The sequence below is a fragment of the Carassius carassius genome, chromosome 7, assembly GCF_963082965.1.
Source record: "Carassius carassius chromosome 7, fCarCar2.1, whole genome shotgun sequence".
Classification (NCBI taxonomy): Eukaryota; Metazoa; Chordata; class Actinopteri; order Cypriniformes; family Cyprinidae; genus Carassius; species Carassius carassius.
In genome coordinates, this window is record NC_081761.1 from 13,309,287 (window position 1) to 13,327,141 (window position 17,855).

Genomic DNA, 17,855 nt, shown 5'->3' on the forward strand with positions numbered 1-17,855 from the left:
CAGTCCGGCTGTTGTGAGAGAGATTTGGCAGGGCGGAGGAAGACTTCCTCGCGTCCCACGAAAACGCTCACTGCCCCGCGTTCTTTTCCAAGAACGAAAGCGCGCTGTCATGGAAATGGCCGTGCTGCCCGCTTTATGCTTTCCCTCCCATCTCCATCCTTCCGCAGGTGATGGAACGGGTGAGAGAAACGAGATGTTCAATACTGCTTGTAGCACCTTTTTGGAAGAACCAACCATGGTTCCCAGATTTGATGCAGTTAGCAGACATCGCCCCGTGGCCAGTGCCGTTGAGGAGGGACCTCCTCTCGCAGGCCAGGGGCTTGATTTGGCACCCTCAACCGGAGTTGTGGTCCCTCCATGTGTGGGCGCTCAACGGTTACCCGCTGATCTCTCAGTGGGAGTGCTAAATACCATCACTCAGGCTAGAGCTCCGTCGACACGGCGGCTGTATGCCTCGAAGTGGTCGGTGTTCTCCAGCTGGTGCACGGCTTGGGGATGTTCACCCCTTAGTTGTGAGGTGACGGAGGTTCTCTCCTTCCTACAGGAGCTGTTGGATAAGGGCAGAGCCAATAGTCAATAGGAAGGAGCAATTTGGTCATCCGCTTCCTTAGAGGAGCTAGGAGGCTGAATCCTCCCAGGCCTCCGTCAGTCCCTATATGGGACCTCGCGGCGGTTTTGGAGGCCATGAAGGGTTCCCCTTCTGAGCCTATCCAATCGATTAGCCTCCAGCATCTGTCGTTCAAGACAGTATTCTTGTTGGCTCTCGCTTCAGTGAAGCGTGTGGGTGACCTGCACGCGCTCTCGGTGAGCCTGTCGTGCTTGAAGTTTGGGCCTAATGACTCAAGGGTCATACTCAAACCTAGGCACGGTTATGTGCCGAAGTCCCTCAACACGCCGTTTCGGGCTCAGGTGATTGCCCTGTCTGCCCTGTCGGTGTCAGGAGAGGATGGAGACTCGAGTCTTCTTTGCCCTGTTAGGGTTTTAAGAGCTTATGTGTCTCGCTCCGCTGTCTTTCGACAGAGTGAGCAGCTGTTTGTCTCGTTCAGTGGACGTTCCAAAGGAATGGCTGTTTCGAGACAGACTCTATCCAGATGGATAGTTGACGCCATAGCGTTAGCTTACGCTTCCAGGGGTCTTCAGTGCCCACTGGGCGTCAGAGCACACTCTACAAGGGGTGCCGCCTCATCGTGGGCGTGGTCTACTGGGATCTCCTTGCAGGATATATGTATGGCGGCAGGTTCGGCCTCGCCGTCTGCATTTATCAGGTTCTATAACCTGGAGGTTCCCTCCTTGCAAGCAAGGCTGCTGTCGGTATAGCCGAATCAGGGCCCTGATGGGAATTCTGAGTTCGTGAGCGTTATGCGCTGCCGACTGTTATATGGGCAGTATTGCGTAAGACCCGCATTGCCACATTGGTCAGGCCTTGCCTCGTCTGTGTGATGATTGTATTGCCGCATCTACGGGTGCTGCTAGATATGGGACGGAGGGCTCCCCCCCTCTCCTGTCCTGGGCTCTCTGTGAGTCCCTCGGGTGACTGTGCACTGTAAATCCTGGGCGTTGCTTCAGGTTTATTGGTGTTTTATCCCTGTGCGCACGGCGTTTTACATGGGGTTCCCGTAGCGTCTTAGCTAAGACGCAGTACGAGAGAACTCTCGTAAGGGAACGAGTACTGCGTTCTCTGCCGTGCGTACGATTCACTCTGGTTCGCTTCGGCGATGAAATAAATCAGGTGAGTCAGCCTTTTCGAGCTCCTTTTATAAGGTTGGGCCACACCCGTTTCGGCGGGAAGTTGCGTGAAGGGCGCGAAGCGCCCTTATTGGTCTGATATGGCATCAGCCTGCGCTCGATAGGCTGTGCACTTGCCGCAGAAGCAGCCAATGAGCGAGCGAGCCGTCTCGCCTATGGCTGTGTACTGCTGCAAATGCGCTTTACAAAAATTCTAAATTAAGGATAATTTTTTGCTTCAGTATTTCGTGAAAAGAGACTTTTCCCGTAGCGTCTTAGCTAAGACGCAGTACTCGTTCCCTCTTCTAGAGAGAACCGAGGTTACGTTAGTAACCGAGTACTGTTATATTTTTGAGACTATAAGTAACTGTTTTGAGTCAAAGTTTATCTAAAGAGGACTTCCTGTTTTAAATTTTTTATTTAATACGCATAATTATTATTATAAATTGGGGTTGGTAAGATTTTTATAAGGGTTTTAAAAGAAATGTATTATGTCCAGCAAAGATACATTTAATAATAATACTAATAAAAAATACAGTAATATTATTACACATTTAAATATATATTAATACATTTTAAAATGCAATGAGTTTTTAGTAGCCATTTACACCATTATTTAGTGTTTTCCTTCAGATATCATTGTAATATGCTGATTTGGTCCTCAAGAAATATTTCTCATTATCAATGTAAAAAACATTTGTGCTTCTTGATAGTTTTGTAGAAACTGATAATCTTTTTACATGTATATATAATTAACATACCATATATATATATGGTATGTTAATTATATATACATGTAAAAAGATTATCAGTTTCTACAAAACTATCAAGAAGCACAAATGTTTTTTACATTGATAACAAAAGAATACACAAAAGAACAGCTTTTAGTTGAAATATAAATCTTTAGTAACATTACAAACATACTTTGTTACTTTTCATTAATTTAATGCATCCTTACTTAATTAACATACCATTTTGTTTTTTAAATGACTGTATGTTGTATGTTGTAATAGTAATTCCCGAATTCCGGAAAAGTTGGGACGTTTTTTAAATTTTAATAAAATGAAAACTAAAGGAATTTCAAATCACATGAGCCAATATTTTATTCACAATAGAACATAGATAACGTAGCAAATGTTTAAACTGAGAAATTTTACACTTTTATCCACTTAATTAGCTCATTTAAAATTTAATGCCTGCTACAGGTCTCAAAAAAGTTGGCACGGGGGCAACAAATGGCTAAAAAAGCAAGCAGTTTTGAAAAGATTCAGCTGGGAGAACATCTAGTGATTAATTAAGTTAATTGATATCAGGTCTGTAACATGATTAGCTATAAAAGCTTTGTCTTAGAGAAGCAGAGTCTCTCAGAAGTAAAGATGGGCAGAGGCTCTCCAATCTGTGAAAGACTGCGTAAAAAATTGTGGAAAACTTTAAAAACAATGTTCCTCAAAATCTCATCATCTACAGTGCATAACATCATCAAAAGATTCAGAGAAACTGGAGAAATCTCTGTGCGTAAGGGACAAGGCCGGAGACCTTTATTGGATGCCTGTGGTCTTCGGGCTCTCAGGCGACACTGCATCACTCATCGGCATGATTGTGTCAATGACATTACTAAATGGGCCCAGGAATACTTTCAGAAACCACTGTCGGTAAACACAATCCGCCGTGCCATCAGCAGATGCCAACTAAAGCTCTATCATGCAAAAAGGAAGCCATATGTGAACATGGTCCAGAAACGCCGTCGTGTCCTGTGGGCCAAGGCTCATTTAAAATGGACTATTTCAAAGTGGAATAGTGTTTTATGGTCAGACGAGTCCAAATTTGACATTCTTGTTGGAAATCACGGACGCCGTGTCCTCCGGGCTAAAGAGGAGGGAGACCTTCCAGCATGTTATCAGCGTTCAGTTCGAAAGCCAGCATCTCTGATGGTATGGGGGTGCATAAGTGCATACGGTATGGGCAGCTTGCATGTTTTGGAAGGCTCTGTGAATGCTGAAAGGTATATAAAGGTTTTAGAGCAACATATGCTTCCCTCCAAACAACGTCTATTTCAGGGAAGGCCTTGTTTATTTCAGCAGGACAATGCAAAACCACATACTGCAGCTATAACAACAGCATGACTTCATCGTAGAAGAGTCCGGGTGCTAACCTGGCCTGCCTGCAGTCCAGATCTTTCACCTATAGAGAACATTTGGCGCATCATTAAACGAAAAATACGTCAAAGACGACCACGAACTCTTCAGCAGCTGGAAATCTATATAAGGCAAGAATGGGACCAAATTCCAACAGCAAAACTCCAGCAACTCATAGCCTCAATGCCCAGACGTCTTCAAACTGTTTTGAAAAGAAAAGGAGATGCTACACCATGGTAAACATGCCCCGTCCCAACTATTTTGAGACCTGTAGCAGAAATCAAAATTGAAATGAGCTCATTTTGTGCATAAAATTGTAAACTTTCTCAGTTTAAACATTTGCTATGTTATCTATGTTCTATTGTGAATAAAATATTGGCTCATGTGATTTGAAAGTCTTTAAGTTTTCATTTTATTAAAATTTAAAAAACGTATAAACTTTTCCGGAATTCAGGTTGTATATACTTTAGTTTATGATAGGATTGTCATATAGTGATTTCATGTTTTATAATAACACCAACATAAAGCAACATATAAGCAATTAAATTTAAATTACCAGGCATAAAGTTTCCCCAATAACTGACAGGAATCAATAAAAATAGGTGTCCTATGGCACAATATAAACATAGCGCAACATATACTCCATAAAAAGCAGAGAAGAATCTGAATACAGACCACACTTGTTGGCCAATCAGAAAACACAGAGGCAGCTCTTTCCCAATGGCTTGAGTGTTGGGCAGAGTTACCTATTTGTCAAAGATCTGGCTTTTTCATCTTTAAGATACTTTGTATTCAGCATTAAAGCATCAAAAGTAACAAAGTTGCAGATGAGACATTAGATTTCATTGCTACAGTGTTTATTTTCCCTCAAGTCATTTGTAGCTGAATTGTCCAATAAACAGAACAAGTCTCAGAAATTTTTAACAAAATATAACCATTATTTACAATAATTGTATTAAAAATACAAAAGTAGTTATAGACTTTGCCAGTTGTCTTTGTAAAAGACGTAGAAATACATGTCATTCTTACAGATTTGGCTGGGTAGAAACACAGGCGATACAATTGAACTATCACAAACTCATGACATTCTAAGTAAAATATACTGTTGTAACCATCTACTGATCATATTATGACCACCTATCATCTATGTAACAACTATAATTTATATGTTCTTGACCACAGTCTCTTGTTTCTGAAAATCTGTGCAACAATTCATGATTTGTGCCATTAACCAGAATAAGTCGGAAACAATGGTTCTGACAGATAAAATTAAATAAAAATACAAAACATAAAATCTTTTCAAACAGAAACATCTGGAAAGTTTTTTTGGGAACATGATCAGATGAGAAAAGGCATGTTAAAATGGTCATATACTCATGAGTAACACAAAAACACTGATATCAGCACAGAGAAGATGTCTGAGACTACTGAGGTTTGTGAGAGGCAGCTGCTCAGTCTTTTCTTTCTGTCTTCAAGTGTCCGAAGAGAACGACCTCTCCATCTTTGATTGATTTCAACGCTCCCTCTCACAAGCACAACACACACATACAGTGTCTTTAACACGTGACATACTAAAGTAACACTGCATATTAAAACTTCTAATAAAATAATACTGTTTCTATGGTCTTGTAACACTGATCTTGCAGCGTGTGCAACCTCTCTCATCATGCTAGGATTAAAATGAGAGCGTATGACTTCCTTTTTGTCTTTGTTTTGCAGAACCTATGTTAAAAGTGCCAACATTTGATCTGCTCCTGTCCTCTTTCACAGTGATCTCCATGAAGGTTTGAAATGATTTGTTGTAGCTCAGGACATGGCCACAATTCCGTATCAACTGTCACATGAATGTTGTCTAACTTTGGGAAAGACATACGAAGAGTCTCGGATTAAACTGCAGATATCTGCTCGTTTTCTGTAAAGGAAAGAGATAAAATTAGAGCTTGACTTGTAATTAAAAATAATAAATCATAAAATAATAATAAAAATATTATTGTGAAAAAAAACTATGAACAAATAATTTGAAATTTGAAATAAAATAAGCAATTATCTGAGAAAAAAAGTCTTAATATATATATATATATATATATATATATATATATATATACACACAGACATACAAAACAAACTACAGAAATGACAAACAAAATTACTACAACTTTAAAATTAAAATTTAAAATATAAAAAAAAAATCTAAATATAATAGTTTCTCAGTGATGCTAAAATAAAACTACTCATGAACTATTCTGATTATTTTCATATTTAATTTTACAATTAGCAATGTGCAGAATTGCTTGTTATTTTTATTTTTTTTCTTGTTATTACAAACTACAGCAATAGACTCAAAATATGAATCAGACATTTTATTTTCTATGCAAAAAAAAAATTTAAGCTGTGTAATTGTTAGTCTGCATTTTTCTTTCTTGGTTGTTATTTAATAAGCTAAATAACTATCAAACCATAAATTAAATAAAAGGTAGGCCATACTAGTAAATGTATGAATGTAACTGATATTATATCACTAGTAAATTTGAACAATTTGAAACATTCACTTATTTTTTTCTTTATTGGATTGGATACATTTTTTCCTTCATAATCAAACACTCACCATCCGGTTGTGGTCGTCGTGGTGACTGGCAGTGGTTGTATACCGGCAATCTACTGGATGGGTGAAGAGAAGGAGGATCACATGACCTTTTAAGTAATCGAGACCTCTGCAGAGCCGCTGTGTAGTCTGGTGGGCGTCGCCCATGCGCATGACTGTGGCTGTCGGCTTCAGCCAATGACAGAGCAGTATAACCAGGCGGTGTGGGTGGCGGATCTCTAAAGCGTCCCTCCCGCCGACTCGCAGTATTCTTGTTTAAGTTTGGAGTTTCATCTTTTCCACCTCTACGTTTTATCGTTCCTGTGTCTCCTTCCAATTCATCACCCCAGTAACCGGTAGGTGTGGTCACGTGACTTCGTCCCATCCCTTCTGCCAGCGTCTCCCAGCTGCGGCTGTCATAATAACCCACACGCTGTGGAATACTCTGGATGTTATCATGGGAACCACTGGAGCAGGACGTCCAGCTGCCACGGCCACTGTCTGCTGCGTCCAATGACGCACGGTCACACTGATCCTGAGTCAAGGAGTAGGATCTGAGAGAAAGAAATGTAGAGAGACTTTAGAAATAAGGTACTAGACAAACTGTATTGACTAATCGACAACTTTTTAGGTACTTATATGCATATATGTATATAAAACCTCTTACCCCAAGCTCATTTGGTCAGGTTCAGCCCTGCGTGTGCTGAGTGGGTGTGTAATCGTACGGGCTTGAGCATGCGTGTGGTCACCAACACTGATGAGATCAGAGGAGGAGGAGCTTAACAAACTCAGCTGCTCTGATGCTTCATTCACCATTAACTGTGGGGCTATAAAAGAAAGCTTAAATTACCAAACAATTATATACATCCAAGAATATATCACTCTTTAGAAATGTGAGTTCACTTTGAATTGATTCGCAATTCATTGGTTTTTGGTTTTAAAAAACCCTTCAAAACCTTTGAACAGGGATTCATTTCTTACGCTGATTCATTAAAATATGCATTTCTTTAACAATAACTTTTTAAATAATGCAACATTCAGTGTGATACGATAATCAAGTAAATCAAGATCAGCTCATACTGTTGTTTTAAAGCTTTTATTTTTTTGGAATTTTTAATTTTGAAAGCCATAACTTATCGCATTTAAATAGTATATGCCAAGATAGCAAAAACTTCATAGATTTTATAGCATTTTACTATAATGCAGTTACTTTAAAACAGTCGACAGAAAAACATCAACATCATATGGTTAGGATTAGGGTTTGTTTTAGGATTACTTGCATGTAATTATGCATAATTTATTGTTATTATAACAGTAAGTACATGTAATGTGTAACAAGGACACCTTAAAATGAAGCGTTACCTTATTTTTTCAGCATGTGCACTTACAGTGTTACTACACTGTACTTTAGAAATGACTTGGCAACATACGGTAAATACATGGACTTAAAATGGTTCAAGGTTATGTTCAGCTTTAGTACTTAGTTATTATATCAAATACATAAAAAACATTGACTGCAAAATATAGGGCAAACCAATATTCTAAAAACATACATAGATACATATAGATACATACATAGATTCATTACATACCTTTTCTAGGTGTGCTGTGCGGTGAGGTACGCGGAGAGGAGAGTAGAGATGAAGCATTTGACTGGCTGTCCTCAGGCAGCTTTCGTTGTCTGTCTCGGCCCTCTTCTGACAGAGACAAAATCTTATGAAGAGACTGAGGAGACTGGGCACCTGCAGACACAAAAAAAACCCTCATCTTACTACAAACAAGACTGACAAGTCACCAGCAGAGGGCGCTCGAATGACCCCAGAATTCAGATCATTTGTGGCAGTAAAACAACAAAAAGCTCTTACCAAATGGTGGTAACTCTTTACCAAGTGATGTCTTGCGACCATGATTTCCATTAGTCTGCTGTGGAGTGGTGCTTCTTTGACTGACAGGAGATGCATCCACTCGTCTCCTCTCACCTGAGTTCTTCAGAACTGAAATAGCAAGCACACACATACATTTTGTTTTTACTATGCTATTTATCACATTTTGGAGTTTATACTAAATTACGTATTATTTATAATACATATATTTGAAAATTGCAACTCACTGGAGCTGTGGGCAGGCTCACACTGCAAAGAAAGTTCGTGGAGCTTCTCCTCATCACTCTCGTGTGTTTGCGCGTCCAGGTACTGCCGCACGCGTCTGCTCATCATCTCCACCTCATAGAGTTTCTTAGCGCTGAGAAAAGAGCTCCGCCTCCCCTTCCTCTTCCCACCCATCGTTCCAATGTCAGAGAGAGAAGAGCTGCTCACCTGACTTAGAGACCTACATGCATTAGAACAAAATACACGATCAATGTTAATGCAAAATGGCATTACTGAACAGTCAAATCAACAGCAGAAGTTAGCAAGACAACTACATAAATCAGCCAGAGAATTTTGCTGGGGTATTAACATGACCATTTTTAACATGCACAAAGAAAATTATTGAGATAAGTGACCATTTTAGAAAACTACAGGTTAATGAAATATTTACATATTTAGAAAGTAGAGATGTGCATGAGTAATCAGATACTCATTCTGCAACTAAGCAGTCAATGAAAGAGTAAATAAAAAAGTAGTACTTTTACATTAGAGTACTCCTCTACAATATTACTCAATGCCCATTCCTACTTAAGCAGCAAAAATGCTTTTATAAAGCCACATAAATCATAAGTAGGTGCGTTTACATGGACGCTTTTTGCTTCCATCGGAATGAATTCATTCTGATTGACGAATCCGAATGTAGTGTTTACATGAACGCTAAATAAAGTCATCCAGCTGATATGCGCGTTTATGTCACAAGTTTCTGATCGGATTTACTCTTTTGACATGCTTTTGTTTCCCGCTGCTGTCGCATAATGTTTTAAAAAGCACACATAATAATTATGTACTTCGGTACCTAATTAGGCAACGACCAGCACTATGTGCTACTTAACGTTACTTAAAAAAAAAAAAAAAAAAAAGTAGTAAAATTGCCCCTTTCCACACCCAAAACCAGTCGTTTGTTGATGAGTCTTAAAAAAGAACTGGTGGAATGTCGTCCTGCTTCACTTCACAGACGCTTGAGTGAAAGGGGAGTTTTATAACGACAGGACACTTATTTTATGAGACTATTCGCCATGAAGAACAGCTCTTTCTGTGCGTCATACATCATTACACTATTTGTAAGTCACTGTGCATGCACAGTACTTTCCAGTTTCGGTTTTCAATCCGATCAAGTGTTTACATGTCCTCTCGCTCGGATTACAAAAGCAATAAACCAACCCTTTCAATCTGATCGAAATTTTAGTCAGCTCTGGTCAATTCAATCGGATTGACGTGTTTACATGTGACTTTTTTATTCTGATTGTGCTTGAAGTTCTACTAGTATCAGATTAGAAGGATCCATGTAAACGCAGCTATTGAAAACTCACAAAAATTCATGCCTTTCTAGAGAATGCCAATGAGCATTCAGAAGAAGGAAGTCAAAGATAAGATTTTACATATGTAGCACAATTAAAACAAGCTATAGACTACTGAAGGAAGTGTAAGTATGGTTTAGTATCATGCAGAAAAGAATGACAGTTAACAGAAAGTGAAAGAGAGAAAGACAGTAGCAGTCCCACTTACCCAAGACTTCTCCACTTTTTCTTCCTACAACAGAGTGCCATGAATAGCCAAAGAAAAAGAAAATTAAGAGATTGAGTAAAAGGAGGCATAAGACACTAGTGCTTAGACAGTGAAGCCCACAGAGCAAAGGCCCAAAAAAAGAAGTCCAGTAAGACACCAAGCACACCAATGACTGTGAGCAGAAACTTTCAACATGGGATATATGCCACATTGTGCAAGAGACTAGCTCGGTTCCAATCCCTATTGAGCTGCCTACATAGGAAACATCTTAAGGCATCACAGATATGTATAGTATCTTAATTTTGCTGTAAACCCAGAACGCTTTGCCACAAATGGAAAATTCATTCAAAATGTTGTAGAAGTCAAATATATATTAAATAAATTTAATTTAAATTTAATATATATATATATATATATATATATATATATATATATATATATATATATATATATTCTTTTTTTTTTTTTCATTAAAAATGTGGGATAAGGTGAAAAGATTATTTTGTGTGCATATGTATTTTATGCTTTATATTGAGTCTATTGTATGGACCACCATGTGGCATGCACTTGCCCATGTAGTGCATTTTAAATCGGTCACTAATAAGGTTGCATTCCCTGTGCTGCTCAGTAAGTTTCGAAAAACAGCTAGTGTGCCTTTTTAATTATGATTTTATATCAAGGTTTTATTGATGTCACACATGTTTGTGTTGTACGAAAAATCATTGCTGAATAAGTGTACACTTTGTAAGTGAGTGTACCTAGTCTTAAAAAGCAACGCAGGGTCCATGGTGATTGAAGCCATTCGAACCACGTGTCTGATCTCTCGCGCAATCATCCTCAACTTCTCAAAATTCACCAGGCCGTCCACCTTGGAGTTGTTGCCTATAAGCACACGTGTTTGATAGAGTCATACTTCATTTTCAAACCAAATTACCGGGCAACCGGAAGAGAGAGGTGTAAGTTACCCTCATGGAGGAAGGTGAGGTCTTTCTTAATGACAGGAAACAGAGGGATGACTGGTGGCTGCAGGTTGTGTTTGTTGAGGAGGTTGCGGTATTTGGCCATATTTCGAGAAGGGTCAAAAACGTCCTGTAATTCTGCCAGAAGCTTCTCATATTTTCCAGGCAACCGTTCCCATGTAGATCTCAACCGAGCGACGGGTGCTAGATTGAACCCACTGCAAAAGAGACACAGAAACAGTTAAAACATCGCATAGTGGAGAGAAGATTGACTACTCCTAGCTTTAGCAGGTACAAACTTATCAAAGTTTTGAAAGGAACAAAAGCACACTGACATGTATGAATGGTAAGAAGCATGGAAACACACATTTAAAATACGGCACATAAACACTACCTGATTATGGCGAACATGGAGTTGAAGTTCTTGCAGTCACGGCAGTGAAGGGCAATCTTTATAAAGTGCTTGATGATCTTCACTCTTTTGGCCAGGTTGGTTTCTTGTACAATCTCTGTGGCGACCCAGAAGGTCTCCTGGTTTACAAGAGCCTCAAAGTTGCGCAGATTGCTAGGAGGCTCTTGTGGGTGAAGCTTGAAAAGGTCACTGATGTAATCCGTTGGTTCAATGCTGGAGAAGAGCAGATAGTTTCGTGCTGACAGCTGATTGGCTATCTCCATGGAGCTCAAGGACAACAAAGGGACCACAGACTCTCGCTGCATCTCCTGTGCTTCCACATCCGAGCACAGCGTCTCTGTCTCCATGTTGCTCTTCAGGTAGTACCTGGCAAAGCAAACAGAAAAAAATAACCATCACATATAAAATTAAACTACAAAATTGCCAATTTAACTTCTCAAATTTAGCTCAAGACCAAACCTGGCACTCAGCTGTATCCTGTCAGCCAGTTTAGAGAGTTGATCGGGTAATCGTCTCTGTTTGATAACTCCCTCCTGTGTGACCGAAACCTCACAGAACGAATAGGCTTCAGGACTTGCCGTCAAGCCAAACTCTCGCATCGCCTGATTGGCTGCCTCTCTTGCTGTGGTGTCTCTGTTAATCAGTAAGTAACGACTTTGTTGGTCTGCTTTGAAAACACGCAGCACCTGGTCTTGCAATTCTATGGATGAAAAACATCAACAAACCATAAAACAACTGTATATAAGAAGTATGTAAACCTCAATCAGAACTAGGATCCAAACATTCCTGCATAGCATAGATTACATGCAACTTCTAGAACTATATTAGGTAAACAGACGTGGTGGATGCCTATAAGGAAGATGTAACAAGGCAAAAGAAAAAGAGATGAAAGGAAACTCTAATAACAAAGACAGAGGTTGACTGGAGATCCAGATCAAGCAGAATCAGAGGAGATGTCTTCTGCAGAAGACAAAACATTAAGAGTTTCATTGGTACCGTATTTTCCGGACTATAAGTCGCACTTTTTTTCATAGTTTGGATGGTCCTGCGACTTATAGTCAGGTGCGACTTATTTGTCAAAATTAATTTGACATGAACCAATAGAAATGAACTAAGAGACATGAACCAAGAGAAAACATTACCGTCTACAGCCACAAGAGGGCGCTCTATGCTGCTCATTGTAGACTACAGGAGCACTGAGCAGCGTAAAGAGCGCCCTCTCGCGGCTGTAGACGGTAATGTTTTCTCTTGGTTCTTGGTTCTAAATAAATGCGACTTATACAACCCGAATTCCGGAAAAGTTGGGACGTTTTTTACATTTTAATAAAATGAAAACTAAAAGACTTTCAAATCACATGAGCCAATATTTTATTCACAATAGAACATAGATAACATAGCAAATGTTTAAACTGAGAAAGTTTACAATTTTATGCACAAAATGAGCTCATTTCAATTTTGATTTCTGCTACAGGTCTCAAAATAGTTGGGACGGGGCATGTTTACCATGGTGTAGCATCTCCTTTTCTTTTCAAAACAGTTTGAAGATGTCTGGGCATTGAGGCTATGAGTTGCTGGAGTTTTGCTGTTGGAATTTGGTCCCATTCTTGCCTTATATAGATTTCCAGCTGCTGAAGAGTTCGTGGTCGTCTTTGACGTATTTTTCGTTTAATGATGCGCCAAATGTTCTCTATAGGTGAAAGATCTGGACTGCAGGCAGGCCAGGTTAGCACCCGGACTCTTCTACGACGAAGCCATGCTGTTGTTATAGCTGCACTATGTGGTTTTGCATTGTCCTGCTGAAATAAACAAGGCCTTCCCTGAAATAGACGTTGTTTGGAGGGAAGCATATGTTGCTCTAAAACCTTTATATACCTTTCAGCATTCACAGAGCCTTCCAAAACATGCAAGCTGCCCATACCGTATGCACTTATGCACCCCCATACCATCAGAGATGCTGGCTTTTGAACTGAACGCTGATAACATGCTGGAAGGTCTCCCTCCTCTTTAGCCTGGAGGACACGGCGTCCGTGATTTCCAACAAGAATGTCAAATTTGGACTCGTCTGACCATAAAACACTATTCCACTTTGAAATAGTCCATTTTAAATGAGCCTTGGCCCACAGGACACGACGGCGCTTCTGGACCATGTTCACATATGGCTTCCTTTTTGCATGATAGAGCTTTAGTTGGCATCTGCTGATGGCACGGCGGATTGTGTTTACCGACAGTGGTTTCTGAAAGTATTCCTGGGCCCATTTAGTAATGTCATTGACACAATCATGCCGATGAGTGATGCAGTGTCGTCTGAGAGCCCGAAGACCACGGGCATCCAATAAAGGTCTCCGGCCTTGTCCCTTACGCACAGAGATTTCTCCAGTTTCTCTGAATCTTTTGATGATGTTATGCACTGTAGATGATGAGATTTGCAAAGCCTTTGCAATTTGACGTTGAGGAACATTGTTTTTAAAGTTTTCCACAATTTTTTCACGCAGTCTTTCACAGATAGGAGAGCCTCTGCCCATCTTTAATTCTGAGAGACTCTGCTTCTCTAATACAAAGCTTTTATAGCTAATCATGTTACAGACCTGATATCAATTAACTTAATTAATCACTAGATGTTCTCCCAGCTGAATCTTTTCAAAACTGCTTGCTTTTTAGCCATTTGTTGCCCACGTGCCAACTTTTTTGAGACCTGTAGCAGGCATTAAATTTTAAATGAGCTAATTAAGTGGATAAAAGTGTAAAATTTCTCAGTTTAAACATTTGCTACGTTATCTATGTTCTATTGTGAATAAAATATTGGCTCATGTGATTTGAAATTCCTTTAGTTTTCATTTTATTAAAATTTAAAAAACGTCCCAACTTTTCCGGAATTCGGGTTGTAGTCCAGTGCGACTTATATATGTTTTTTCCCTCATCATGACGTATTTTTGGGCTGATGCGACTTATACTCAGGTGCGACTTATAGTCTGAAAATACGGTATGTAGAGCTGTCAAAAGTACAGGTTCTTCAGTAGCATGTTACATGTGACTACAATCACACAGCTGAGGTTTATCCAATTTTACATTTATCCAATTTATTATTGCTGGTCAATGATATAGTTTAAATTATCTGATGATATAAACAGACAAGTAGTTTATATTTGCTACACAGTATAGCCCTTAACCTGATATAAGTGGGTAAAGTCGTATATAATTTTACAGTAATTTTGTGTCGGAAGTGATTGTTTGTTACATGGTATTTAAGGGATAGTTCACCCAAAAATGAAAATGTTATCTTTCTTTACTCACCCTCATGAAGTTCCAAATCTGTATGAATTTCTTTCTTATGTTGAACATAAAAGAAGAATGCTGGGAATCAAACAGTTGCTGGTCCCCAGAGCATTTCTCCTACTATCGAATGGGGACCAACGAGTATTTTGTTCTTTAAAATATCTTTTTTTGTGTTTAACATAATAAAGAAACTTTTACAGGTTTGGAACGATATGAGGGTGAGTAAATGATAACAATGTTTGGGTGAACTGTTCCTTTAAGGATTATGAAACCTTTAAGGTATTGTTCGATTTATGATAATTTAATGTAGTGACAAGTCTAATGATCTGGTGATGAGCCACCACTGCCACAGGTATATTAATTTGATAAATAACAGGGTTAATATTTACACATAACAGATTTTTACATAGTAGATAATACATAATACTTTTAGTCCCCAGTTAACAAAAAAGCTTTGGCTACCATGGTGTCAATATGCTACTCAACAGGACCTTCCTCTAACCAACAGTGATCTTGGTAATTTAGTAAAATCTGTTTCCAATTAACCACATAGAATTGTGTTTCAGTTAGTGTAAACAGTTCTAGACATAAAAAATGAATTATCTAAATTCTTCTAAATACACTCTTTTTATATATAAAAAACATTCTAATTTGTATCTTTGTTTTACTACTTACTTGAATAATTACATTAGAGCTTGCAATGCTAAATTTAAAACATTGAGAGAACCAATATTTACTTTGGGAAACACTCTCAGATGATTCTAAGCATGAACAGAAGCTACAGAAAGAGAGATGTACATAAAAAGACAAAGCAGTAAGAGTAGTACATCAAAGTTTGGAAAAAAAGAAGGGTAATTTAATTAAAGGACTTGGCCCAGTGGCAAGTTTAGCAAATGGCACAAAATGTATTAATCTACACAGACGGGCCATTGAAATAAACCAGAAACAATGAAATAAAGTGTGTATATAGTCCCACAGCCTTAAGGTGTGTTCACCATGAGTTAAGTTTGCCAGACAACTGGCAAAACACAGTCTATTGGCAAAAAAAGGCAATGGTGCTGCTATAGCTTACTTTCACGAAAATGAGAATTTCCCATAAATCTTTTTTTTTTCATCAACAATTAACATTATCCATGGAGATGCCATTAAAAAGTGAAAATGCTGCCACTGACTCAAGTTTGCAAAAAATAATAATATCTGTACAAGAACGATACTATACACGGCAGAACGGAGAGAAGGAGATACAGTCAACTAGATCAAACTTTATTACAGACTTAGAGAGAGAGATAGACAGGCAATTACGCAAGACGGTTATTTAGGAAGACGAACAGCTATCTAAAGAGATGAGTGGAACTATACGAGAGGGTGTCTAAAAAGACGAGCAGAACCGCAGCAGTGCACAAATACTCACGAGTGAATCCAGGTGCTGTGAGCAGGGAGAGGGTAGCGGGATCATTAGTACAATCGCACAAATAAAACAAAAAATAAAAAGGAACACAAAGAGCAGCAGTAGAGTGGAATGCATTTATGAGCAGAAAATTATAGTGAAGGTGATGTGTGTAGAATATAGCAATGTCATGTGCAGCATTATATTTTATGTTAAAAACAGGAAACAGTTATCAGGTTGTGAAGTTCCGAAGGTGCTATGTGAATGTCAACATCAAAATCATATAAATATACACTCACACACACACACACACACATAGTACTGACTGTATATATTATGCTGATTTTTGAGCGTGCAATTGAGTATTCTGTATGCATATTTACCTGGAGGCTGTGTACTGTAGTCAATAATGCGCTGTTGGCCTTGGGCCAGGTCAGGGTTACTGGAAGAGAGATTTCCACTGACTGCCATTGTTGGCTGAGTCTGTTTGTTCTGTCTTAATCCCACAATGCTGTCATCCTGAGTCTGCCCTAACCCGAGGTCGCTATACAACAAAAGCACAATGACCCAGCATGACTCGGTATGAGATGAACATCAATCAGAATATAACACATACGTCAAACGCAGTGGATGTGAAATAATGCCCTTCTGTTTATGTAAATATCACTAAGATGACAAGATTCGTACTGATGTTCTTTCTCTTTCAGAATTCTTAAAGTCAGCAATAGCATCAGAAGAAGAGTTTGTGCTTGTATACCTGTAAGGTTTCTGAGGTAGGATGCTCATGCGTGTCTTGTCTAGAATCTTCATGAGTTTATTTCGGCCGCCCACAGTATGTGCTTTGACCTTCTTGCTGACCTTTTCTTGACCTATTACTTCAGAACCAGCCCCAAGTTCAGGTACAGAATAACGGCTATTTTTCTTTCCGTCACCAATCTTTGGAAGATGAGGAAAGCCGTTTTTCCTTTCCTCTGCCAACCTGGCAACCAGCTCCTTGAAGACTGAGAAGAGTGAAAGTGAGTAAAAGATAATACAAAAATGTATATCTATAAAATGCCTTGTGTATTGGGAGGTTTTTCCATGTAGGAATCTCACCCAGGAGGTTGGTTTTGACACTCATACAGAGCTGTGTATTGTTCTTGAGAATTTCAGTTGCTCTGGACAGCTGCACATTCTCAAACGTCTGCCCGTTCACCTCCAATATCTGCATGAGTGTGAAAAAGATTAGATAAGACAGAAAGAAAAAAGATGTGTAAAGAACATGCTTCAGTGTCTTAACACTGTTTTATACAGAGGTTTGAAAGGTGTCACCTGGTCTCCACGTTTAAGCCCAGCTTCCTCTGCTTTGCTACCAACTTCCACGCTGCTGATAAAGAGGCGTGTTCCTCGTTCAGCTCCTCCAATCAGTGCGAAGGGGAGGGGCATCTCTCGAGCAGGCCTATTAATAGTAATCACTCTGGGTTTGGCTTTAGCTGCACAAGCTATGTTGAGCAACCGCAACTGACCTGTCATTTTCTTTTTGGATAAACAGAGGAAGTTAATAAAATGCTAGTCTGATAAAGTGATGAATGACAAATATTTTAAATATGCATTAAAGTAATGCTTGCATGCTGTTTATACCTCTCTTTCCAGATCGCTCTGAAATTCCTCCAAAAAACTGGTCATATCAGGATCTCCTTCAAAGTCACTGAAGTGATTGTTAACCCATAACAAGACAACTCGGGTTACCT

The 17,855-nt window shown here is 39.2% G+C and overlaps 1 protein-coding gene across 5 annotated transcripts in view; it reads right to left on the reverse strand.

Annotated features, from left to right (window-relative positions):
• Positions 1-4,700: 4,700 nt before the first annotated feature.
• Positions 4,701-17,855, reverse strand: part of rapgef2a (Rap guanine nucleotide exchange factor 2a) — a 44,773-nt gene continuing 31,618 nt past the window's right edge. The window contains exons 14-30 of one of the 5 annotated variants that reach the window (XM_059553924.1): positions 17,746-17,853; positions 17,437-17,640; positions 17,221-17,329; positions 16,883-17,126; positions 16,509-16,669; positions 16,150-16,164; positions 11,925-12,165; positions 11,448-11,831; positions 11,060-11,271; positions 10,853-10,976; positions 10,095-10,118; positions 8,552-8,769; positions 8,307-8,435; positions 8,034-8,183; positions 7,109-7,268; positions 6,466-6,995; positions 4,701-5,772 (exon numbers count right to left, since the gene is read on the reverse strand). In XM_059553924.1, the coding sequence (XP_059409907.1) occupies positions 5,747-5,772; positions 6,466-6,995; positions 7,109-7,268; positions 8,034-8,183; positions 8,307-8,435; positions 8,552-8,769; positions 10,095-10,118; positions 10,853-10,976; positions 11,060-11,271; positions 11,448-11,831; positions 11,925-12,165; positions 16,150-16,164; positions 16,509-16,669; positions 16,883-17,126; positions 17,221-17,329; positions 17,437-17,640; positions 17,746-17,853 (3,039 nt within the window). In that variant the 3' untranslated portion in view covers positions 4,701-5,746. Of the gene's footprint in view, positions 5,773-6,465; positions 6,996-7,108; positions 7,269-8,012; positions 8,184-8,306; positions 8,436-8,551; positions 8,770-10,094; positions 10,119-10,852; positions 10,977-11,059; positions 11,272-11,447; positions 11,832-11,924; positions 12,166-16,149; positions 16,165-16,508; positions 16,670-16,882; positions 17,127-17,220; positions 17,330-17,436; positions 17,641-17,745; positions 17,854-17,855 lie in introns of those variants that run through there. The other 4 variants (XM_059553920.1, XM_059553922.1, XM_059553921.1 and 1 more) reach the window with 4 other exon arrangements.